The sequence below is a fragment of the Cavia porcellus genome, unplaced genomic scaffold (genome assembly GCF_034190915.1).
Source record: "Cavia porcellus strain 051 isolate PalLab524CR breed Dunkin Hartley unplaced genomic scaffold, mCavPor4.1 scaffold_20, whole genome shotgun sequence".
Lineage (NCBI taxonomy): Eukaryota > Metazoa > Chordata > Mammalia > Rodentia > Caviidae > Cavia > Cavia porcellus.
In genome coordinates this window covers 67,917,867-67,941,953 of record NW_026947503.1, presented here as the reverse complement: position 1 = coordinate 67,941,953, position 24,087 = coordinate 67,917,867, and the positions used below count along the sequence as shown (strand labels likewise).

The window sequence follows — 24,087 nt, the reverse complement described above, 5'->3', positions numbered from 1 at the left end:
TTTGGAGTGTGGCTCTGATGGGTAGGGGGCCTGGGCCTGCAGCTTCCGTCCACACAGGGTGCTGAGTGTAGATGACAGCCGACTGCCAACGACCTTGCACCCTCCTGGGGCCACTCGTGTGCCAACTGGGCGCACATGACAGGGTCCAAGTCATGGAGTTCTCCCTCGGCCTCTCAGCACAGTGATACAGAGGGATCATTGACCAATGGTGGACAGCGGCCCCGGACAAGGCTGCAGACCCGGGCACACTGTCCGCAGCGGGGACTGGACTTTCTCTTTCAAAACAGCATCTCCAGTAAGAAAAGAAATAGTACATTATTTAGACTGTAGTTTTCTCAAGTATTCAGAGTAATTCCATTTTTTCATATTAGCATTTCTTTACATTATGAAGAACAAAAAAGCAGGTAGCATTATCCTCACTGTACAGATAGCTAATAGGAAATGTTGAGAAGCTAAAAATAAATGGCAGAAATAGTTCACTCGAATCCTTACGTAAAACAAGCTAGATTTCATGGAGTGCTGATTAATTCCATCCGAGTCCAAGCAGGGCTGTTGCTTTGGTGGTGCTTATTTAAAGAAAAATACAAAAAAAAAAAAAAAAAAAAAAAAAAAGGCAGGGGGCGGGGTTAGCTCAGCAGCTTGAGCACTTGCCTGCTAAGCGCAAGGTTGTGAGTTCAATCCCTGGTACACACACAAAAAAAGAAAAATATGACTGGAGAAGTTCCACTTCTCTGTTCACCAGCTCTGGGGAGAACAGAGGAGGCCCCTGGGACAGCAGGCTCAGGGGTCACTCGTGTGGTCCCCACCCTGGAGAGGACCATGCATGTGACAGCCCCTTCTGTTTCTTAGCACGTCCTTCAGTCAGGCAGTCATTCTTGCTGTGGTAGGACTTTTGGGGGGCTCTTTTGGTAGGGGAGGTGAGCTAAAACAGTAGGAAGAAAAATGTGACATATGTTTACAGTACATACTGCTTTTTGTTTTGCAAGATGACCTATTTTGTATAACAAAAGTAAACTTGGGAAATAGGAAAAAATGTGTTTTATCAATTAAAACATGTTCACTAACTTGAAACCAAAAAGTGGCAAAGCTGTGGTTGCTCCTGGAGATGTGATGGAGCCTGGAGAGGATGTGGCATCGAGGAACCCACTGTGGTGAGGAGGCCAAAGGAGAGGCCCACTCTGGGAGGACAGGAGCTAGGGAGTTCTGTCAGCCTGAGGGGTGAAGGTAGAAAAGCCCTGTGCAGGACACAGGGCTGGAGGCGGTTTGGAGCTGACATCCCCAAAGATACCCATAGGAACCAGCTGTAGAAATCAGCAGTGTCTCCTTCGGTGACACTGTGACAACATGCCCCCCCGCTGGTATTCTTCAGTTTCCTGGTTGCCCAGGTAACAGTTCCTGTTCCAGTTCCAGTTGCTCCTGTGTCTTAGAAATGGGCACTGGAATGCATAGCTGGGCACTGTGATGCACATTGCATAAACCAGTTCCCAATGGACAAGCCGTTCTGCCTCTGTACTTCCTGCATGTTCTCATGTAAGCCCTAGACCACCAGAGATCGGGGTCTGATATTCTGGGAGTGATCCTGACCAGTGCCCGTCAACATGAATAAGTCTGCCTCCAGATCCTGGGTGTTGTTTCAGTGTTTCCGCTTGCCGTTGCAGTGTGTCTGCATGTGTTCCATGTTACCTGGAGATACCTGCTGAGAGTTTGCACTCCAGCTTGTATTTCAAGTCAAACTGCTTTCATTCATGGTTTCGTTTCTCCTGGCAGAACCTTAAGAAGATCCAGGAAATGGACCAGGGTGACGAATCCCGCACCGACCTGGAGGAACTGAAGAACTCGGACTGGGTGAGATGCCAGGGTCCTACCAGCCTCACAAGTGCTGTTCCCGAGGAGAAGACAGAGGAATTTGGGTGCTTAGCCTTAGATGCAAAGAATATCCTGCCCCGCTTGTAGAACTTTCTTATTTTTTTAGACCCATCCGATGTCTCTGGGAATTTTGATATCTTATTTGCATGTGTAATCGTTTTCATACCTTGCTCAAGGTGAAGCCATTTTTCTGAATGAGTAAAGACCAGTGTGGTACGATCATCTGCCCAAGGGCTAAGAGCTGTATCAGGACTGGGGCTTGGGGTGGAAGTGCAGAATCTACTGCAGGCTGCAGGGTCGCAGAGGAGATGCTGTGGGGGCAGGTGACACTGTTTCCTCTGTGAAAATAGGTCCCAGGGATGCCAAGAGGTCCTGTCCTCATAAAAGCCCAGAGCTGGTTCTATGAGAGCCTTGGGAACAGGGCAATGGCTGTGGTGAAGTGTTAGATGGGGTTGTCCAGGCATCGGGGAGGTACATGGGAGGATTTTGGCTTCCTGGGCCCAGGGTACAGGATCTGGAATGATGTCATGAGCTGAGAGAAGCAGGAAGAGGCTTGAGGGTACAGCCAGGTCACTTTGGTCCACGTTAGGCTTTGATTGTTTGCCGTGTTCTTTTCTCATCTCTTTGAGAGCCAGTGCAAGTGTGAGAAGCCATTTGTGTTAAAATGTAGTTTGATGTAGAAGGCCCTTGGGTCCAACCCCCAGTATGACAGAGAAAAGACACATTTGCCATCTGATAAATTTTGATACCTGGGTGTGTACACAAGCACACACACACATGCACAAATGGATATACAATTTATCCATCCTTCCCTCTATTGATAGTGATATCACTTGTTTCCTGTGTGCAGTATTTATTGGTTGATGTATTTACTGAGATATGTTGATGTCAATGGGAGCTCCTAAGAGCAACATTAAGAAACAAGTTGTATTGAATTAGCAGATAGTGTTGTCATCTCAGGGTAATGTTGATTATTGGTTGCCTTTTGTATGGAATACTGTAGTAATGTTGCTCAAGGTGTATTTATCTTAGCTAATAGCATTCACTCTTCCTAGTCACTGAAGCCAGAAAAGTGATGCAGGTGTTCAAAAGTTAGCGAACAGCTCAAGTAGTGAAAGTGGAATTCCCTGCTGTGTCATCTGCACTGTGCTGATTCCCCAAGGAGGGCATGGGTGCTCCAGAGGGTGATCCCCTCTGCCTCCTCTCTCTGTGAGGATGCACAGAGCAGCCCTGGGGAGACAGGGAGGAGGAGGAAGGGGCAGTTAGGCCCCGGGCACTCCAGCCTCCTCAGGAACCAAGGCTAAATGGTGAAGTCTCCTGTGATGGCACCATGTGGCCCTTTATGTAATAATCTTGACCTTAATCTCTGAAAAATGGTAAGACTTTGCCAAACAGTGCTGGACAGACAGTGCTGGGTTAAAGTCCCATCTGGATGCTTTTGTGGGTTGCAGTAGTAGGGCTGAGTACACTCAGCATGCATGAGGCTCTGCGTCAGCATCCTAGCAGCCTGGACTCTGTGTGAGGAGCTGAGGTTAGGGTTTGTGTGTGGGTTTCCTAAAGCCTGAGGAAAGCAGAGGTGTATCTAAAAGGCAAGATGGTGTTTGACCTCGATCTTGAGGACTGAGAGCTGGGGCAAGGGCACCCTGAAGAGAAAAGTGCGGATGTCCTGCGTTTTTATCCTGGAATACCATCCTGGCAGAGCCCAAGGACCTCTAGAAGTGTGAGGATTTTAGAAGGTGCTCAGTGGATGAACCCAGTACTAAGCAGCTCCCGTCCTTCTAGAAAGAGAGAATGAGAGGTGTATTATCTGTTTCTGAAATCTCAATTATCATAAGGACATTTTTGAGAAACTTAACCATGTATTTTATGTACAAAAGCTACTTTCTGATCCTGAGATCAGACCCAGGCCTCGCAGTGCCAGCCCACTTGGTGCAGTATATGCTTCTCTGGCTCTTGGGTTTATAGTAAATGCACTGAGCTGAGTGGGGAGCGCTTCTGTGAGCGTGGTGTTGGTGACTTCACTGAAGTGGAGGCAGTGGAACGGAGGCTGAGAGAACAGTAGTGTGCACAGGAAGTGCTTTCCCATACTAAAATGTATGCAAAGATGCCATAAAAATTATCATTTTTGAGCATTTTTGTGTGCAGAGCACTACATCACCGATTTTCTCAAGTTGTAAAGTTCCATTTTCCTTTTCTGGTGAGAAGGGATCAGATAGGGTGTAGCAGCTAGTGCCAGATCACAGCTAGTCAGTCACCTGGCAGTTGCGCCCACAGTACTGCAGGATCCCAGAGCACCAGCACAGCACCCCCATCCCACGGGGCCCATACTCCCTGAGTGAGGCCAGCCCCATTCCTGGGTTCAGGGCAGAGCCAGACCCGTGTGCCTGTGCTTTTGAAGCCGGTGGTCCTGGCACAGCTGCTGCAGCCCAAACCCTGAATCAGGGTAAGAACTAAATGGAGCAGGCAGGGCACAGGCAGTGTGTCCTGGGACACTGCCACTGCAGAGACCATACATTCTCTGCTGACCTTTGTACGGATCTGGTACTTTGAACTAGGGCTCCAGTGCTCACCACACCCACCCCAGCCCCTCTTCTTGGCAGTGCAGGGGTATAGGGCCCACAGTCAGGTTAGTCACGACCCTCCCGATTGGCTCCTCCAGGCGCGCTTCTGGGTCCAGGTGATGAGGGACTTGCGCAACGGAGTGAAGCTGAAGAAGGTACAGGAGCGGAGATACGACCCGCTGCCCATTGAGTTCCAGCTCACACCCTACGAGATGCTGATGGAGGATATCCGCGGCCGGCGCTACACCCTGCGCAGGGTGATGGTGAGCGGGCCAACTGATCACACACTGGGGTTAGAGACCAGGGCACAGACACGCACCTCCACCCCTGCAGAGAGGTCCGTGAGGGTCTGGGGTCTGACTCTCAGTCGTTTATGCTGTGTGTTTAATTTGGATAAAACATGGGCTAATACTGTTTGTAACCAGTCACTCCCTCCCGCTTGGCTCCTCCAGCCCACTTCATAGTATTGAACACATTGTGAATTTTTTTTTCCATGCTGCTATAGTCAACCTCGCTTTAAAGGGTTAGGGTTAGGGTCTTTTCTTGCTTATGGCTCTGCCACACTCATTGGCAGCTCCCTCTGCACCTGTGCCTCAGCGGCAGGTCTGTGCAGCCACGTGCAGGCCTGGGATTAAGATCATGGAGGCAGAGCCTGCCTCTCAGGGCTCCCACCCAAGCCCAATGGAGCCCTGCCATCCCCGGCCACCTCCTCCTGTACAGGCGTGCACAGCAGAGTGAGCCAGCCACTGCCAATGTCAACTCCTGGACAGTGACATATGGCTGCCCGCTCTGCTTTTGTTGCAGCTGTCCAGGCCTTACAGAGCCCAGCTTTCCATGAGTGCTCACCCAGTACAAACAAGGGCCTGGATTCCATCCCTGGCCCCATCATGTATATATACACACGGGTGCATGCACACAACCAGTGTACACACTACACCCACACCCACACACATACAAGAAGACAGGTTTCACAAAAATACATGAGGATGCACATGTCCGAGTGTCACCATCTTAGAAGGTGGATCTTCGTACCTCGGCAGCAACATGGAGCCTTCTGTGACCCCAGCAGAGGGAGGACGATGGCTGGGATGACAGCACCTTGCTGGCTGGCTGGTGGCCCCCACACACCATCCTGCACCTACACCCACATCTGCTGGGGACCTGGACCTGGTCCTGGTGGACAGGCACATAGACACACGTGGACCTCACCCTACTGCTCTGAGGTGAAGGGTGTCAGAATAGACACATGCGTGGGCAGCTGGTGAGAGGTGTATTCTGCACAGGTTGGCAGGGAAGGCTGACTGTATGCTGTATACAGAGGATTTTTAGTTTCCCACCTTGGGCTCCACAGGTGGGCAGTGCCATCTTTGACCTCGGCTCTGAGTCATCCTGGCTCGGCCACGACAGACCTAGATGTCACTCAGGTGCTGGCTCAGACGTGGCATCTCTCAAAGGGCAGGGAACCAGCTGCAGTGGCAGCTCTGCCTCTGTTTTGCTCAGACCAGACTGGGAGGCAAATCTGTCACAGCGGCACAGCTGTGCCTGTTGGGCGGCAGCCGATGGGTGGAGGCAGAGACTTTGTGGCTTTCTAGGGATTTTAAAAAATTTTTTTGATTTAGGCATTTTTTATATTTCTAAAAAAAAACCCGTTAGCATGTGGCCTTCAAAGGGGAGGACATCAGTAGAAGTAGAGCAGGGGCAGCTGCAGCATCACTGCCCTTGCGGCCACCGATGTCCTGCCAGCCCCTGGTCACCTGCACCTTCTGCTCACAAGGATGAAAAGCACATAAGGCTTTTTACACTGGGCGGCGCTTGGTAAACACAGGAAATGCAGCACCTCGCCAGCTGGCTGGTGGCCCCCACACACCATCCTGCACCTACACCCACATCTGCTGGGGACCTGGACCTGGTCCTGGTGGACAGGCACATAGACACACGTGGACCTCACCCTACTGCTCTGAGGTGAAGGGTGCATTCCCATTTTTAGTTTCAGGATTTTTTATTTGAAAGACTGTGTCTCGTGTCTGATTCCCCAAATGACACCACACTGAACTCAGGCCCACAGCTGTTTTCATGGTTCTTGACCACTTCCTTGGGGGATCCCATGATGCTGCCCTCGCGAGGTAGCTGCTAAGAAGCACAGCTGTGTTTCCTGCCACAGTTACACGACTCTTGTGCTTCTGTCTGCTAGGTGAACGGGGACATTCCTCCGAGGCTGAAGAAGAGCGCCCACGAGATCATCCTTGACTTCATCCGGTCCCGACCACCTCTTAATCCGGTATGCCACGCAATGTGACGTGTCTTACTTTTCTCTCATTGCTAGGACAAAATATCTGACACTCAAAGTTAAGGAAGGAGGGTTTATTTAGCTCTCAGTTTGTGGAGGTTTCAGTCTGTAACCAGCTGGCTCCAAGGCAAGGTGGCCTGGCACTGGGGCACCAGCTCAAGGTGGTGGAAGACAGCAAAAGCAACAAGAGCAAAAGTAGGGAGAGCGAGCCTTCTCCTTTGTACTGTAAGAGGGCTGCTCACCCTCGGGTGGGTGCAGCACACATAATCGCGGTGCCCTCCTCTTACATGGGAAGAGGATGTTTCCAAAGTGAGGGCCCTGGCCCCCTGCTGAGTCACTAGTTAAGCCTCTAAACTTCTCAAGTCCTGTTAGAGCAGGAAGGGCAAGTCCTGTGCACCCCAGGATGTAAACTGCTGAGTTACTTAGTGAAGCTTCTGGACTTCTCAAGTTGACATGATGTTTCAGCATCACAGCTTAGTTCAGTGCTTCCTTTCCGTTGAGCCTGGTATTCTAAGCACTGTGGAGCCCACTGGCAAGCTACACTGTTCGGTCAAAAACCTTAAGGTCAGCAGCTAGGGAGCGACAGCCAGTGACTCCCAGCGTGGTCTGTTCAGAGTAGATGCTCACATCCCAGCCACTGTCTCCTGTCAAGGTCTCCGCCAGGAAGCTGAAGCCCACCCCTCCCCGGCCACGAAGCCTCCACGAGAGAATCTTAGAGGAGATCAAGGCAGAAAGGAAGCTGCGGCCTGTCTCACCCGAGGAGATCCGCCGCAGCCGGCTTGGTGAGTCTACGGAGACCTGCGTGCTTGGCAGGTGCACTCTGGGGAGGGGCGTGAGGGCACAGCCCAGGACTGAGTGCCCCTCTCCCTCCTCCCCCTCCTCTCTCCCCTCCTCTACCCGCTGTCTCCTACACCTACACCCACTTTCCACGTACTTGAAACTTGTGTTTGAGTTCCCAGGACAGGAAACCCTCTCCTGTTTGATGCCGACAAGTGAGCACGCTGTGGCTCCACAGTCAACTCTACAGATTCTAGACAGGCTTAGGCGGTATCTGCCTATGCACCCCAGTGGGAGAGGCTAGGAATCCCCCTCACCTCCACTCTGTAGAAGTGGACAGGGTCGTGGAGCCACATTTCCTGCACTGGGATGCGTGTGCAGAGGTCAGGTGTTGCAATTAAGTGCAGGTGGTGGAAGTAGTGTCCACTCTCACTCGTTATCTTAGTGGTGGGCATCACATGGGAACTAACAGCTCTTTCCTTTAGGCTGCCATTTGGTGGTATTAGAACGAAGGCCTCACACAGAGTTACATACCCAGCTACCTAGGCCTTTTTTTGAGACAAAGTTTCACTGTGTAGCCCAAGCTGGCCTTGAACTCCCAGCAGTCTTCCTGCTTCAGCCTCCCAGGTGCTGGGATTATAGGTGTGTGCCATCCCACCTGGCCTTATGCTGTTTTTAATACCATAATGAATGCTGTAAACACATCAGTTTTGATTTATAACAAGGCTGTATTGTGAGGCATTTGTTTTTCCACTCTACCAATTTTTAAGATTAAAATGCTGCAAGAAGTCAGAGAAGCATCATCTGGAAGCAGACAGCAGAAGGAGTCTGTCCAGTCTTTTCTGAGCAACTGTGTCCTCCCCGGCGCAGCTTCGAGCTGCAGCAGTTTTGTGAATGCACCAACCTGCACACATGCCAGGGGTGTGTAGAGTGGAGCGCATGTTCCCCAGGCCCTGCTGGCCCTCTCTCCATCGTGTTTCTCATCACCTGGCAGCCAGGCCTGTGCATTGGCTTCCTGGTGGGCCCTGGTCTGTCCCTGCCCAGGCCACCCCTTCCTGTCACTGTGGCCCCAGTGGCACTCCCCCTTCTGGACACCTCAGGTCCTGTGTCTGACCCTCCTGGGACCTGGGACCTCCAGGCTAGGGGGGGTCTTGCTGGTCTTGTCCTTGCCCCCTAGCACAGCACTGGCTGGACAGAGCTGTCCTGCAGGTATTAAAACAATAAGAGCATCTGGAGGGGGGGGGGTCACAAAGCTGCCTGTCCCTCTGCGCTCTAGGCCACAAGTTTCTCCACAACATCCCACCCGCACCAGCTCTGTATGGCAGTGATCTGAGTGTGAGCCCAGACTCACAGGCTCTTTTCTGAAGTCCTGCTGGAACCCCTGAGGTATACACAGCGCATGGCAGTTCTTCCAGCGACAGAGTGCATGGCCTTCCTCATGCGTGAGACCCACCCCAGAGAAGTCGGGAAGTGCTATTGAAGATGATGGTTCCAGCACTGTACCTGGAGAAGGAAGAGTGCGAGAAACAGAAGAGACCTCAGCCAGACCCGGAGAGGAGTGCATTTCTGTGAGCTCACATGCCGTGCACAAGAGTGCAGTGTGAAGGGAAGTGGACTGGGCTCAGGACAGGTGTCAGGGCATCACCCTAATGTGAGGAGCAAGACCAGCGCCCTGTGGGTGGCGATGCCAGTGGGTATTGGACATCTGGTCCCTTAATTTTTCCAACAGTTTTTTGTAAGCTTTTAGTGCATCAGTCTTTTTCCAGCAACTTCTAGGCAACAGATGCATGCAGGGGCATTTGCAGCATACAGCTCATGTGCCTGGTGTGATCGGAAGATACAGTGGTCCTTCACCTTCAAGAATTATTCCAGTTGGGCAGGGCTATAGCTCATCAGCAGAGTGCCCACCTGGCAAGCACAAGGTCCTGAGTTCGATTCCCCATACCCCTCAAAAAATTATTACAGTGAAAGACACACTGTCATTCATCTCGCTCAAAGCCCTCCCCTCACTTCTGACACACTTGTCCCATTGTCCTGGCCTTGTCTGAAGCGGTTTGGATCCTCTTTCCTGAGTGTCTTAGTACCGCCAGTGTCCTGAACCCATTCAAAATGCTGTGTGGTCAGTCCGACTGTGGGGAAGAGCCATTGGACATCGTGCCCAATCCGGAGGAGAAGGCGGCGGGACATAGCTGCCTTTCTGTTGGATTGCACTGCATGAAGCCTCTTGTCTAGCCGTGGAGGACTCTGGAGCTGCTACATAAAGTGCTAATAAGAATGTTAGGGTAGGTGCTCGAAGAGAGAGGGAGAGTTAGAGGATTCGTGGCAAGTCTGTTCCTGTGCCACATTTATAGAATGTAAATATCCAGCATATATTCTGATCATACCATATAGCTTTAAATGTGACTTCTAAAGGAGGGATCAGGAATCCTGAGGAGCACCTGGGTATGCTCAGACAGTTTCTCTGACTGATAAGTGCTGCCAAAGGGCTCCTCTGGACAGGTGTCTAAGTGGGAAGGCGTCGAGCTCGTCCATCTCACTTGACTGGTCCTAAGCTGTGGTTCTGAATCTCCCTGGCTCTTTCCCATGCACCGTTGCATTTGTTGTGTCCATGGCGTGGGTGACTCAGTGCCCTGTGAAGCTCATTCACACAGGGTTTGTTGGGCTCATTTCACGTTTTGTCCAACTTGTTTCAGAGGCTCAGTGTTCTTTATGTTTATTAATATTTGGTTATTTAAGGTTTTTATGAGGCTGGGTCTTGCTATGTAGTTCAGGCTGGTCCTGCATGCAGTGTGCACCCAGGCTGGCCTCAGACTCCCAGCAGTCTTGATGTCTCAGCCTCCCTAGTGCTGGGATTACAAGTGTGTGCCCCCACACCTGGTGGCCGAGTGGTGTTCTGTTGCTCATACATGCCACATTTTCTTTATCATCTGTCTACAAATGGACAGCTTGTTTCCATGACTGGCTCATGTGAACAGTGCTCCAGTGGACATGGGGGCTCAAATCTCCCTTTGAATTTCTGATTTCAACTTTTCAGGGCTTTCCTCGGAAGTGGGGTTGCTAGTCAGGATCACTGTGTTGTTTTCTCTTAGGGTCTCGGCATTTCCACGGTAGCTGCACGGTAGTGTTTGCACGCTGTGTGACCTGTGGTGTCTCTGTGCCTCAGAACAGCTGCCTTGCCTGTGCCCAGTGCTCTGTGTGGGTTTGCTGTGATCAGAGTTGCTTGATGACTGAGTGCACCTGCTCCATGAGTGCACCTTCTCGGAGAAATGTCTGTTCGCTTTTCAGTCAGCTTCTCTGGTGTCTTACCATTGAGTCGCAGGAGTTTGCTGTGTGTTTCAGATGCAACTCCCAATGAGTGAGCGATTGCACACACCCTCTCCGTGGGGTCTTTCTCACTGTGCTCATTCTTGCTGCAGTTCGGTTTGTTTATTTTTGTTTGGTTTTGCTTCCTTTGCTGCCTGTGTTTTTGGTGTCATTTCCAATGAAGTCACTACCAAGACCAATGTGGAACTTTCCTCTTTTCTTTTCTTGTTTTAATACCAAGTACATTTATTAGAAAAGAAGAAAGTTATGAAATATCTTCATATCTTTCCTGAAGATCTTTCCCATTTTCTATAGGAGTTTTACAGTTTCAGATTTTAGGTTTAAGTCTTTGGTCCTTTTTGACTTGATCTCTGGCCACTGTGTCAAAGTAGGCCTCCAGTTTCACCCTTTTGCATGTGATTCTTCAGTTTTCTCAGCCCCATTTGTTGAAGAGACCTGAACACTTTCTCTATTGTGTGTTCTGGGCAATTTTTGTCAGAGATCAGCTGATCATGCATACCTGGGTTTCTTTCTGGCTATCTGTTCTGACCTTGAACTATATGTGTCTGTCTGTATCCAGTGATAACTGTGACTTCTTAAAATATTTTAACCTTGGTTCTTTTCCAGGATCGATGGGTTGCTGGTCTTCTATATTTCCACATGAATTTTAGGATTGATTTTTCTATTTCCGTAAAAACCACTATTTGATTTTTATGGAGATTACAGTGAGCCTGTATATAGCTTTAGGCAGTGTAGATAGTTTAGAAGTAGGAATCCTTCCGATCTAAACACAGGATGTGTTTGTATTGTGTAGTGTCTGGCATACATAAGTATTCCATTCTTTTTAGTAGTATCATAAGTGGAATTGTTTTTCTGGTTTCCATTCATAGCTTGTTTGCTGGAATGCAATCGATTTTGTATGTTGATTTTGAATCCTGCCACTTTACTGAACTTAACAGTTTATCAATTTTTTAATGCCATCTTCAGGGTTTCCTGTATATAACATGGTGTTTCCTACAGGCGGGCACTTTACTTCCTTTCTAGTATGGGTGCTCTATCTTCCCTGTCTCTCTCCCTCCCTGTCCTTCCTTTTTTTCTTTGTTTCTGCTGGGACACCCAGGACTGTGTCCCATGTGGACAAGGCCATTTCTGCCTTATTCTGGTGTTAGGAGAAAACTTTGTCACCGTGGGGTATAGTGGTAAGTGCAGGTGTTTCATCCAAGGCCTTTATTCTGTTGGGGAAATGTCCTCCTGGTCCCAGTTTGTTTAGAGTTCTATCATGAAAGAGGATGGAACTTTGGCAGGTGCTGATCTTGTATCTGTGAAGTGATGCTGTGTGTCCTTGAATCTCTTGGCATGAATTGACTTCCACATGGCAAGCCACCCTTGACTCCCAGATGGCCGTCTGCTCAGGATGGTGTTTGCTTATATTCTCTTGAAGACTGTTCGTCTGTATTCCGCAGGGATGCTGGTTTTGTCCTCAGCACTGGGGAAGAGTTTGAGAGGTGGCACACACTCTGCTCTGCGCGCTGCGTGGCCCAGGCTTCTTTTGTCGGGAGCCTTTGATTACAGAGCCTGCCCCGTCTCAGGGTTTTCAGTTGCACGTTTACAGCACGATGTGTGTGTGCTGAGGGGACGGGAGCCCTGCTGTAGAATAAATGCCAGCATTATACTGAATGTGTCTTTTGTTTTAACTGGAGCGTTGATGTGTGACAACAGCCAGGGTTGAGCTGTTAAGGAAAGCGATTGTCTTGTGGACTTTTGATTCTGTAACCCTGAGTTCAAGCTGATCTAAAACTTAAATGGAAAGTCAGGAATTGGAGTGCACTAATCTTGAAAATCTACGTTGGTTTTTGCTATGAAAATTGTGCTCCGGAGAATTTGGCTGGGAGAAGGTTAACAGTTATCTGGAAGAAACATTTCCCTAACTATTTTGGTAACATTTTCCCTCGGCGCGATTTAAGTAGAAACTCAGTGACGGGGAACTGGACGTTCGGAGTGCATAACCATTACTTCTACATCCAGGCACACACGCACACATCCACCTGAGGGCTGCGCACACAGTCAGAAGCCCGAGTGCGGCGCCGGCACCTCAGCATGGTGTGCAAGCCGTGGTTTCCCGAGGCGGCTGCCTTGTGTTATAGTTGCCTGCTTCTCCCCATTTCGCAGGCCATCCACTGTTCCCCTAGGAGGCAGAAAGCCCTGTGATTGTACCCTGACCTCTGTTCATCTCTGATCACTCTTTTGGGCCTCTTGGTTGCTGTGACACTGGCGCAGCCTTCTGGATGAAAGCATAGGGACCTCATCACCTAACAGCAATGCCTCCCTTTCCTGTTCCAGAGGAGAGCAGAGTAAGATGTGAGGGAGGCTGCAGAGTGCTTTGAGGCTACATGCTGTTCTGTTTGCTGTGCATGCTTAGACACGTGGAGGGCATCTTTAATACAATGGAAGTTCATCCTTGACATTTTCAAGATCCTAACCAGCGGTGGCAGCCCATGGCACGCATGCCACCACAGGCTCTGAGAGGTTCGCCGTCACTGTCCGACCACTTGCTCGAAGACTTAGTGAGACCAGTCGGTGCCTGTGGTGAGCTGCATCCAGACATGCACCTTGGAATGGAAGCACCTGGGACACTGCTTCCTGGCCACCAGGCAGGGAATATGGCTTGAGTGGGCTTCTATGTCGCCGTGGCTGGGTGTCCCCCAAGTGCACACCACTCCCTGACCTGTGTGCTTTGTAGACCCATAGGGTTCTGGCATCCTGCTGAGTGCGCAGGGTCATAAGTTGGTCCTTTTCCCACATGTCACTTTCTTAAGAGATACGCACTGAGCTTTTGGCTGTAAAATAAATTTCTCCTTAAAATCACCTGCTAAAGATGGGGGTGCTCCTCTGTGGACAGTGTCAACTGAGGCAGCCACACCCTGCCCGTGGCCAGCACCCCCTGGCCGAGACTCTGGCCAGCTGGCCTCCCTGTAGAACCTAGCAGTGCCACCCCTCCCAGACACAGAGGCAGGAAGATGAGGTGGACTGCAGTGATGGAGAAGAAGCCACAAGTGAGGGCTCCGTGGAAGGGAGGTAGAGCATCGTGCTCATGATGGCCTCTATGACCCGGCCCTGGCTGCCTGAAGAGGGTGTCAGAGCAGAGGGACTGGTGGGAGACCCTGAGGTGGAGCTTGGGCCCAGCAGATGGGGTGTCCCGACAGCAGGGTCCCTGTGACAGGAAGATGGCTCTCAAGGCTGGCAGGGTTTGACACTGGTGTGAAAGCAGGGAGCGCTCACTGTCCTGAACCCCAAACTTCAAAGCCTTATGACAGCCTCTTTTGAAACACTATTGAGATATAATTTACATACCCTAAAACCACCCATTTAAAGTTTGTGATTAAGTGGGCTTTATTATATGGAATAAAAGTTTAAAACATGTTATTTCAACAGGAAAGAAGTAATGATTTTGTTCTTGAGAACTGCTATCGCTGCCCTTGTACTGAGCCGAGCACAACCAGGCACCTCTGTGGGGGAAGTCACCCCTCAGGATGGGCCCGCGAGGCCAGCGCCAGGGTCTCCAGGATAGGGGTGAGGTGATCTCCTGGTGACGTTGCCCATGCCTGTGCTGAGAGCCAGCCTGCACCCTGGCCTGACTCTGAGGCTCAGCACTCTGGATGTCAGATATCATATGTGCTCCCTGAAATCCTGTTTTAAAACTTGATCATTTTTCTCTTGACCTATTTTATAGTATTTATGTAAAAAAACCTCTTCTGTGGTTTTAAAAAAGTTTCTATCTTCATCATGTTTCCACCTCAATATATTTTAGAAAGGTTTCTTCCTTTCCCTTGCCTGTCAGGTCTCAGTGCCGTCATGGGAGCAGAGGTGGGCATGGCTCAGGTGGCTCTGCCAGCCCAGCAGCTGAACTCTGTTTCCTTTTATTGTTTGTTTTCTTTCTTTCAGCAATGCGGCCACTTAGCATGTCTCACAGTTTTGACTTGTCAGGTAACAAACAAAGCACCTTCACACCTGACGTGATTGTGGTTTGTAACACACATCTCATGCATCTGCTTGCTCAGACTGCCAGAAAGAAAATAGAAAGGCTTTCTTCTCACCATGGTCAGTAGGCAAAAGCAGTATGCTTTTCTTTTTTCTTTTTGGCTTTTTTGGAGACAGTCTTGCTACATAGTTCAGATTGGCCTGGAACTCATAGCAATCTTCCTGCCTCAGCCTCCAGAGTGCCAAAATGACAGGCATATACCACCAGGCCCAGCTTAAATGCAGTATGCTTAAAGTAATGAGAAGGCAGGCACCTTGGTTTCCCGCAGGGTAGCGAGAACTGTGCTCAGGCTGTGGCAAGGCTGCCTCTGGCAAGCACCTTTGCAGTGAGAGAAGGGTGGGGCGCGGAGCTGAAGATTGCCAGACACCACCACCACCTCTTCTGCCTCCTCCTCCTCCCACTCCTCTCCATCCTTTTCCCCTTCTCCCCCTCCTCTCCCTTCGCTACCCCTCCCCCTCCTCCTCCTCCTCCTCCTCCTCGTTCTCCTTCTCCTCCTCCTCTAAAAACTGCAGTCCCTTGAAGGCCTAACCTTAAAGCCCTGGTGGCTTGCAGTATGGAGCCGTGGGCGTGCCCCTCTACCAGGGCCCAGCCTCTGCTGTGTCGCATGCTCCATGTGCCAGGCCGCAGTGCGTGGCTGCGTGCCCAGATCTACACTTGCTGTGTAGCACGCAGCACCCACAGTGAGGAGAGTACCTGTGACTGCTTAGATTTGATCTGCTAAACCAGACCCCTTTAAAGTAACAGCTTCCACATTTGCAAACTTCCAAAGCCTATGTAATTCTGAGAGAGTATTTTGCAAGTTAGAATTTTTAATTTCAGAAGCTACTACTTTAAATGTAAAAACAGGAGCTGTTGGTACCATTTTCTTCCAGAGTTTTTAACTGTGCAAATGCTCTTGGGCACTAACTCATCCAGGGCCTTATACAAATTTAGAGCAAAAGCAGGCTTGGCACGTAATGTAGATCTTTAATCCCAGTTTCTCAGGAGGCTGAGGCAGGAGAAATTGCAGACCAGCCTAGACAAGTTGGTGAAATCTTAGTCAAAATATAAAGAGCAGCAGGTATAGCTCAGTGGTAGAATAACCCTAGGTTCAATCCCTAGTACTACTCAAAAAACCCCGGAGAGTTCTATTTTTGCATATTGAACATTTACTTACTGTCTTCGCAACTATAAAACTAGTTCCCAGCCACTCTTTAAGTCCATGTTTATTTGTGTAGGTCTTGGGCATTTTAGTCTTTGCTTGCTATTTTTAACTGACCACCGAAGAGCCTTTTCCATTTTCTTTATCATATTTGGCTATTTTTATTTATTTTATGGACCTTTTGCAGAGAAACCCTGTAAAAAATGTCTGGCACATAAACTGGAAAGTGTTCTGGGGCACACACTGTTCCTCATGCTGCGGGCAGCTGCGTCCTCAGACTCTGCGCCTGAGTGGCCCCCAGGCAACCCCTGCAGCCCAGCTTGGGGGTGCAGGTGACCTGGAGTGGCCAGGATGGGGAGGCCTTCTGGAGCACACGCTGGGCCCTGTGTGGGACGAGGGCTCTGGCCATTTAACACCCTGACACAAAAAGGGCACCAAAGCACTTTGTTTTCACTGCTTCTCATTTGCTGTAATTTATTTTGTGCCTTGACATACTCTGTGATTTCCAAGTGTTTCATTCTCGGTTTATTGTGCTGCTTTCTGTGTTTGTGTTGCACTGTGAATGTTACTGAAGATGTCCCCAGTTATGAGAGAGGAGGGTTAACCGTTCTTCTGGTGGGAAGGTTGGAGTGCATTTTCTGAGTTGGAAAATGAGCAAAGCAAGGAGTAAGCATTTTAAACATGCAGTGAAGATGACTCTAAGCCTAAGCACAGAACGTGACGTGGTGAGGCACATTCTGCTGCTTAAATGCATCTTACAAGCATTGTTTCTTAGTGAAAATTCTAACGATCATAGTCAACATAACAATCAAGTCAACATAAAGGTAAGTCTGGCATTTTTTTCTGTGCAAATATTAAGTCCGTGATACATCCTGGTCACATTTCTTCCAACCCACATGTTGTAGGTTATAAGGAGAACAATTAGAATCAGGACACAGAATTTATAACATTTTATAATGGTCACCCAGAGTTAAACACAGAAAGTGCAGGAAATCTGTCCACAACACCAAGGACCCAGAATATTCAGCCAAGGGCCTGGATCCCACAGCAATGTCCTGCATGAGTCCAGATGAAGACCCAGAGCTCATGACAGTGCCTCCCACAAGTCCAACTGGAGGTCTAGAACCCATAACAAGGACTCACGCCAGTCTGCTTTATGGATCTCTGCTGGGAAGGCTAAAAAGGAAGCTAGAAATTCTGTGCCAGGGGTGGGAGTAAAGGAGCTGTGCTGGTAGGTGGAGGGTTCTACACTGAACCCAAGAAGTCATGCTCAAAATAAGAACCAGGGTTGCCCTGAAAAGTGCCGCAGCCATCCTCAGTGACATGGAGATCCCGAGCTCCTCCCGCAATAAGAACAGTTGAGTACGTGCCAGAAAGCCAGTGTGACAAGTTTCTCCTGGAGATTAAATGGCACATGTCTTGCCCTCCGGAGCCAGGAAGCGATGCTCAGTGTAAGGACCAGAGCCCCACAAAGTGAACCACAGCCACTCTCACCAACAAAGTCCTCAGCTGCTTTCATGCTCAGTGGTCCACACTGGGGAAGGTAGTCATGACAAGGGGAGAACCAGTGGCTCAAAACAGCACCTCTTAGAGTCACCCACAGCACCTCACTCGTCTTCTCTGCGTCTATGTTGGCAACGCTCCTCAGGTGGCCATCTACGCTCAGTACCACACTGATTTAATTCAGCTGGTGTTAAGTTGACCACCAGTTTTTAACCCATAACAGTTACCGAAGTGTTTAATATGAATATGCATGTTACCTTCTCACCCTAAGATATGTGGTTTTTAAAGCCATATCCAAATATTTCATATACATTTCATTTAGACATAAATACTACCAGTTTTTCAAAATGCCGTCTTATATAGAAGAAACACAGAGTTTAATTCACATGTGATTCTCCTCATTTGATTACATTGAAGTAATAGAATTTACTAAGTTTAACAGAAAACGTGAGTCTTAAAACTATGACTAGCCTAAGCCCTTTATCAATAAGCAGATGCAGGGAGGCCATTCTAACAGCCTGAAAGGTGCCCTGGAGCTTATTCTCTCACTGTCTCCTCATGGCTCTGCAGCTGTACAGTCCCTGAGCTGAACAGCAGCTATCACCTTGCTGTGCAGAATGGCTCCTCCTGGGCATGGAGGAGGACACAGTGCCACTGCTCCACATGCCCCAGGCTGAGCTCCTGGTCGTCTGCCACCTTAAATGCTGCCCATTCTAGTTAACACTTAATTTACCTCCAGTGACTTTCAGAAGTGTCTTTAGTAAGATACATTAAAATCCTTGGTCTGACCTCAAGTTAGGTCGTCTGCGACCTAAACAACCGCACGCTGCAGTGGTGGGAGAGTGGACACATGCACTAGGGAAAGTGCAAGCATGTGCAGGTCACGTGCGCGTGCTTGCACCTGGAAGCTCTGTCCTATGCCAACAGCCACAACAGGTGTGCAGAGTGCGGATAAGGTGCTCTGTGAAGATCGTGGCTAACCCCTACTACCTTTCTTGATAGGAATGGGCCCATTCATTTCCTTTCACTTTCTGAAAAATTTAGAATACTTCTCCCACCATTCCCTTATGAAAGATTTCGATAATTTTCTCCTTTACATTTCATATATAACCTTTTGTTTTTTCCCTTTCGACTCCTTCCCTAACACCAAATGTTTCTTTATTCTGGCTCCTTCATTTCTGGAAAGGTAGTAAATACATTATCTTGTTCTGTATTAAAAATGTCACCTAACAAGATAGGTAAGTGACAGGCAGTTCTGGGTCCTGTCTTCCTGCCTTCCTCGCTTGCACCTGTCCTCTGGTTGGGAAGGGGCTGTCCCCTAGGCCGCTGTCCCACAGGGAGCAGCGGCTGTGGCTGTGGAGTGCACTGCCCAGGAGTGTAGCTCATGCCTGCCTGCCTGGATTCAACCTTTCCCCTGGGGTTTGGAATTCACTTTGGCGGAGCCTCCTGGAGAGAGCAGTCTTGCACCCTGAGTCCCCTCAGCTGCAGAACCATCTCCTCCACAGGGTGATCACCTGGTATCTGTGGCCCCCAGTAGCAGGCCCTTAGAGTTGTTTCTCCTGCCATCTGTAAGGAGCAGCTTTATTTCACCTTTGAAAGCTCTGATTCTGTAGCCAGCTGTTAGCTGGGGTCAGGTCCTCCCTGCTGTGGTGTGGACCACCAGCCTCAGGACCGCCTGGCTCCTCCAGCTGGAGCGAAAGCCTGCCTGGAGCTCAGGGTTTCATGTAGCTGAACCCGTTTTGCCCACAGAGGAGGAGCAGGTTAGAAGCTTGTGCCGTCAGGTGACCCACAGCTAGCTGTGTCCCTGCTCCCTGTCCCTTGCTACCTCGCTTGTCCATCCTGGCTCGCGCTTTGGTCATGCGACTCCAGTGTGTCAGAGCACGTGTGTGTTCTGTGTTCACAGACACTGTGTCCTGTGTGTGCTCTGTGTGCATCTGTGTCCCCATGTGACCTACCTGTGGCTGTAGATGTCCTATGGCCCCCAAGGCCCAAGGGGCTCACTTCCCCTGCACCTCTGGGGCTGAGCAGAGAGCCAGCTTCTCTGGACCTCGATTTTCTCATTTGGAAACCACACTCAGCCTCAGTTACCTGCAGGATGTACAGGTGTAAAGCCCAAGTGACTCATTCTAGGTTCCTTCACTGCCCGACTCTGCCTGTCTGACGGAGCTGATTTCAGGGTGTACCACTAGACCTTCTGCCTCCTACCTCTGCAGCGCTCAGGGAGGGGGATGTTCACCCCACACCATCCTTTCCTGGCTTAAGCTGAGACCAGCTTCTGCCTTTCTCTCCATAGATGTGGCCACACCAGAATCTTCCTGGAGCCTCGGGGAGACGTTGCAGGCGAATGGGGGCTCGCTGTCAACTGCACAGCCAGGAAAGAGTGGATTGAGCCCTGCTGCGTTGGCGCCCATGGCACAGAAGAGATTGCTCAAGGCCCCAACGCTGGCCGAACTGGACAGCTCTGACTCTGAGGTGAGGCCTCAGCTTGGCAGCAGTGTGATTGGCACTGAGGGCCAGGTATGGCCTCCTGCTATTGGTGTGCAACACACGGGTATGGTTTGTAGAGTGAATGTGCAAATTGGACCTGCTGGGATCATAAAATATAAGCAGGGTTAAAATAAGGCAGCAATTCCCAAGGTGGGAGTTCCTGCCCCCTTTGCTTTGGGAAGGAAAAAGTAGTCAAGCAAAGCCTTTCTGCAACTGTGTTCCCTCTAAGGGTTGTTCTTCCCATAGTGAGAACACCAGCAGGCAGGCTGCAGGAAAGGAAAGTGCAGAGTGTCCTGGACACCGCGCAGCATGTCCTGTACACCGCACTGCCCTCCCGTTATCTGCAGCCCTCGGGTCCAGCTCCTTCCCGCATCGTGCCGTGTGCATTTACATTGCTTCTCCAGACCATGCTTCTCTGCGTTCTGGCCCTGTGGGGCACGGTGCCCCCATGAGACCACGGCCTCCCCCGCAGGGCACTGAGATTAGCCTGTGCCACTGCCTCCGAGGTCACCTCCCTGTCAGTGCTCCATCTGTGCCCTGGTGCAGCCCCTGCTCCCCAGCTCACACTGGAGACATGGTCCTGTGTCTTCCTGGTGGGAACAGTGCTGATCCGAGTGGGCCTCGGTGTCTCCCACCTCAGGAGACATCTGCTGAGGCTTTGGAAAGTCCACTCAGAGCAGGCAGTGGCCACTCCTGTTCTGCCCCTAAATGTCTCAGCACTGCTTCTGACTTTTCTCCAAGCACCAGACTGTCCATCCCTCACAGCCAAGCTGTGAGTTCCAGGGTCAGTGGGAGCCTGGCCCAGCACTGCTCCACTCCTGAGGGAGGACACAGGGCATGGAAGCTGGGCTTGGTTTCCACCGCTGGGGAACAGCGTGAACACATGCAGACCTCATCCCCAGAAGCCAGGCTGCTCTGTCTGCTGGTACCAGGTGCTATGGTGGACTGCATACACTGCCTCGGTGTATCTCCTTTGCTAGCTGCCTGCCTGCTTGCCTGCCTGCCTGCCTGCCTTATATTTGCAGTACTAGAGACTGAACCCAGAGCCTTCACGCTGAGCTACCTCTCCACACCTTTTTAAATTCTGAGACAAGGTCTTGCTAAGTTGCTTAGTTGTTAAGGTTGGGTTCAAATTTGGGATCCTCCTGCTTCAGCCTCCCAGAATCCTGGGATTATAGGTGTGGCTTCCATAGACTTTATATTCTTTCAAGAGAAAATTTCTTCCATTCCAGGATAAGACCTGTGCTCATCTGTAGAATACAGAGTAATTTGGTGACACTGTTGTCTAGTAATTTCCTACTACTCATTGCTAATTTTCAGTCTTAAACTTGGGTCCAAGTTACCGCAAAGAACAGTTTGCTGTTTGAATAATCCCTATTGGACTGGGGATATAGCTCAGCAGCATAAGTGTGTGCATGGCAAGCACAGGGTCCTGAGTTTGATTCCTGGTACCAAAAGAAAAGAAAAATAAACAATCCTATTTATTTCTAAATTTCCTTGTGCTCAGTCCCTACATTACTGTAGATCAGGTATGCATATGAAATAGAATAGTAATGAATTATGTATCAGTTATAAAGTCAAGTGCTTTATGTAGAAAGAAAAGAGCTCTTAATCCCTTTAAGAAGTATGACACACCAACTTGCCATTTATTTTTATTTTTAAAATTTTTTTCTTTTTTTGGTACCAGGGATCAAACTTACAACTTCGAGCTTGCCAGGCATGTGCTTATGCTGCTGAGCTAAATCCCTGGCTTGCTGTTTAATTTTTAATGCCCAAGTTGATGGTTTGGATGGGGCCCTTGGTAAGCAGTGGCTGGGACTGCAGCACCACACTGTTCCCTCTCCCAGTGGCTCACTGCACACCCTGCAGGCTCAGTGGGGCCGCACCCGTCTGGCTGTCCAGCGGGCCCGCCGCCACTACACTGACCCTGCCCACTTGGCCCTGACCCTGTGGGGAAGCTCTGGACATGCAGAGTTGTTCACGCTTCTGTTCCTCACAACCCTCAACCTTTACACCTCTCTTTGGGGTACAGAAAAGGTTCTCTCATCACCACTGTGCTGGAACTAACAAAATACCACCAGCCTCCCCAACACCATGCAGGTACGGCACAGTACTCCATCATACGATTTCTGTATTTCAGTTACATACTCTGGTTTTTAAACTCCCAGTTTCCTGCCACCATAAGTAACAGTGATGTGGAGAATACTGGTATATTTTTGCCTGAGTCATGTCTTAGAATATCTCTAACTGCATTCGCTAGGTGCGAGGATGAACACTTTGATGGCTTTTGGTATATATTGCCGGTCTCTTGAAGGAGATTGAAGCTGCTGCTCTTTACAGAGCTAACTCTGATTTAGACATTAGATGTTAATTAAGTCACCTGCACGGAGGTACCAGAAGATGACTGTGATCCTCGGGTAAAGGAAGGTACTTTTGCCAGGTGGTGGCTTGGCTGTAATGTTGGCTACCTGGGAGACTGAGGCAGGAGAAAGTCTGAGATCAACCAGAGCAACCTACTGAAACCTTGTCTCAAAACATAAAGGGCTGGGGATGTGGCTGAGTACAGCTCAGCGCAGAAGAAAAACATTTTAAACTTTTAAAATGAGGACCCTGATTTCTTTCCACATCTATAAACCTTCCACCGTGTACTGCAGTGAGGAGGCAGAGGCAGGAGTATAAGAGTCAGTGAGCGACCCAGCTGAGTCTGGGCCCTTGTCTGCCTCCACAGCTGCATGCTGTGTGGACATGGGCATTCCCAGCACCACTACGTGAGAACACTGAAATACAAGGCAAAAACGCCTTTACTGTCAGAAAACCCGGCCATAGCAGAGGCAGAGACTAAGTCCTAAGACCTGTTGGGCCCTTCATAGCAGAACCCCTAGCTGATTAGACTTCTGCACCAACTGTGGTCAGTTCTGAACCTTGGACACTGAGAGCAGTCTGGCTTGGTGCCTTCCTGTGGCCCACAGTGAGCTCTGCTTGCTGCCAGGTCACAGCCGCCAGGACTGCACCTCCCTGGTGTCCTTCCCGGAAGAGGAAGTGAGCAAGGGGCCCCAGCTGGCAGTGCTAGTGGCAGTGTCCTCCCACAGGCCTGGGAAGGATCAGCTCTGGAGCCCTCTTCCCAGAGTGTCTCAGGAGATGGGATCAAAGATACATGAATGCTGCTGCCAGGTGCCACTGATGAAAAGGCAGGCTACCAAAAACATGACCCTGTGTCCCCCGCCACCTTACTCGTGGATCTGGTCCATGTGCCTTCCGGCTCTTCCCAAGTCAGCATGACCATGAAAGGGAAGCACTTTGAATAGATTCGGGACAGCGCAACTGAAGACACTCAGGAAAGAGGGCTCCAAAGCTGCTGCAGAAAGCGGTGGGGACATTGGGATGAATGTATGGTAAGTGTGGGGTGGATTCTGAGAGGGATGACGGCAGCATTGTGTCTGCACTGCAATGAATTCTTTCTCATTTAAACTTCCCTGGAATTTGTGGATTGCACCTTCCAGTTGCCCTGAGCTTCAGACACTGCTTGGCATCTCTGCTGTTTGGGGGTGCAGTATTGCTAACTGTGTTGCTAATGCCCCCCAGGAGGAAGCTCTACGCAAGTCCAGCAGCAGCAGCAGCAGTGCATCCCCCTCCCAGCTCGAGGACTCTGTCGCAGAGGCCACATGCATGAGGAAGAGTGAGTACCCACAGCGCTCGGAGAATGCAGGTGGCCCGCCTTGTGCAGCACTCTTAAGTCCTGTGGTGCTGTGGGCATGAAGACCTCGAGCTGCCATCACACTAGGCAAGAGCAGGACTCAGATGTCCCCAGTTGGCAGCCCTGGGCACACACCTGAGGCTACACGTTTGGTCTAGGAAAAGCACATCCAGTGTAGACACTGTCAAAGCCAGCGGCCACGTATGAGTGTGGGGGGGGGGCCCACCCCTGCGCACTGGCTCATACCAGCCCCAAACCTGTGGACGCTGACTGTGAACCCTGGGGACACCCTTGTGGGCCGTGAGCTCTGAATGCCTGACACCCGAGGGTCTCTGAAGGCTTTCAGTAACCTTTTTTCCTTGTAAAATCATTCATTGTGAGGAATGAAAACCACTGAGGTGTTCTTAGAGCAGTGTCGGGACTTCACAC

At 50.1% G+C, this 24,087-nt stretch overlaps 1 protein-coding gene across 7 annotated transcripts in view; it reads left to right on the top strand.

Annotated features, from left to right (window-relative positions):
• Positions 1–24,087, top strand: part of Spire1 (spire type actin nucleation factor 1) — a 92,349-nt gene that overhangs the window by 58,248 nt on the left and 10,014 nt on the right. For 5 of the 7 annotated variants that reach the window (XM_063232006.1, XM_063232005.1, XM_013146665.3 and 2 more), the window contains exons 5-11: positions 1,768–1,845; positions 4,526–4,690; positions 6,619–6,705; positions 7,367–7,496; positions 14,737–14,778; positions 19,771–19,949; positions 23,547–23,640. In XM_063232006.1, the coding sequence (XP_063088076.1) occupies positions 1,768–1,845; positions 4,526–4,690; positions 6,619–6,705; positions 7,367–7,496; positions 14,737–14,778; positions 19,771–19,949; positions 23,547–23,640 (775 nt within the window). The remainder of the gene's footprint in view (positions 1–1,767; positions 1,846–4,525; positions 4,691–6,618; positions 6,706–7,366; positions 7,497–14,736; positions 14,779–19,770; positions 19,950–23,546; positions 23,641–24,087) is intronic. The other 2 variants (XM_013146664.2, XM_005001221.4) reach the window with 1 other exon arrangement.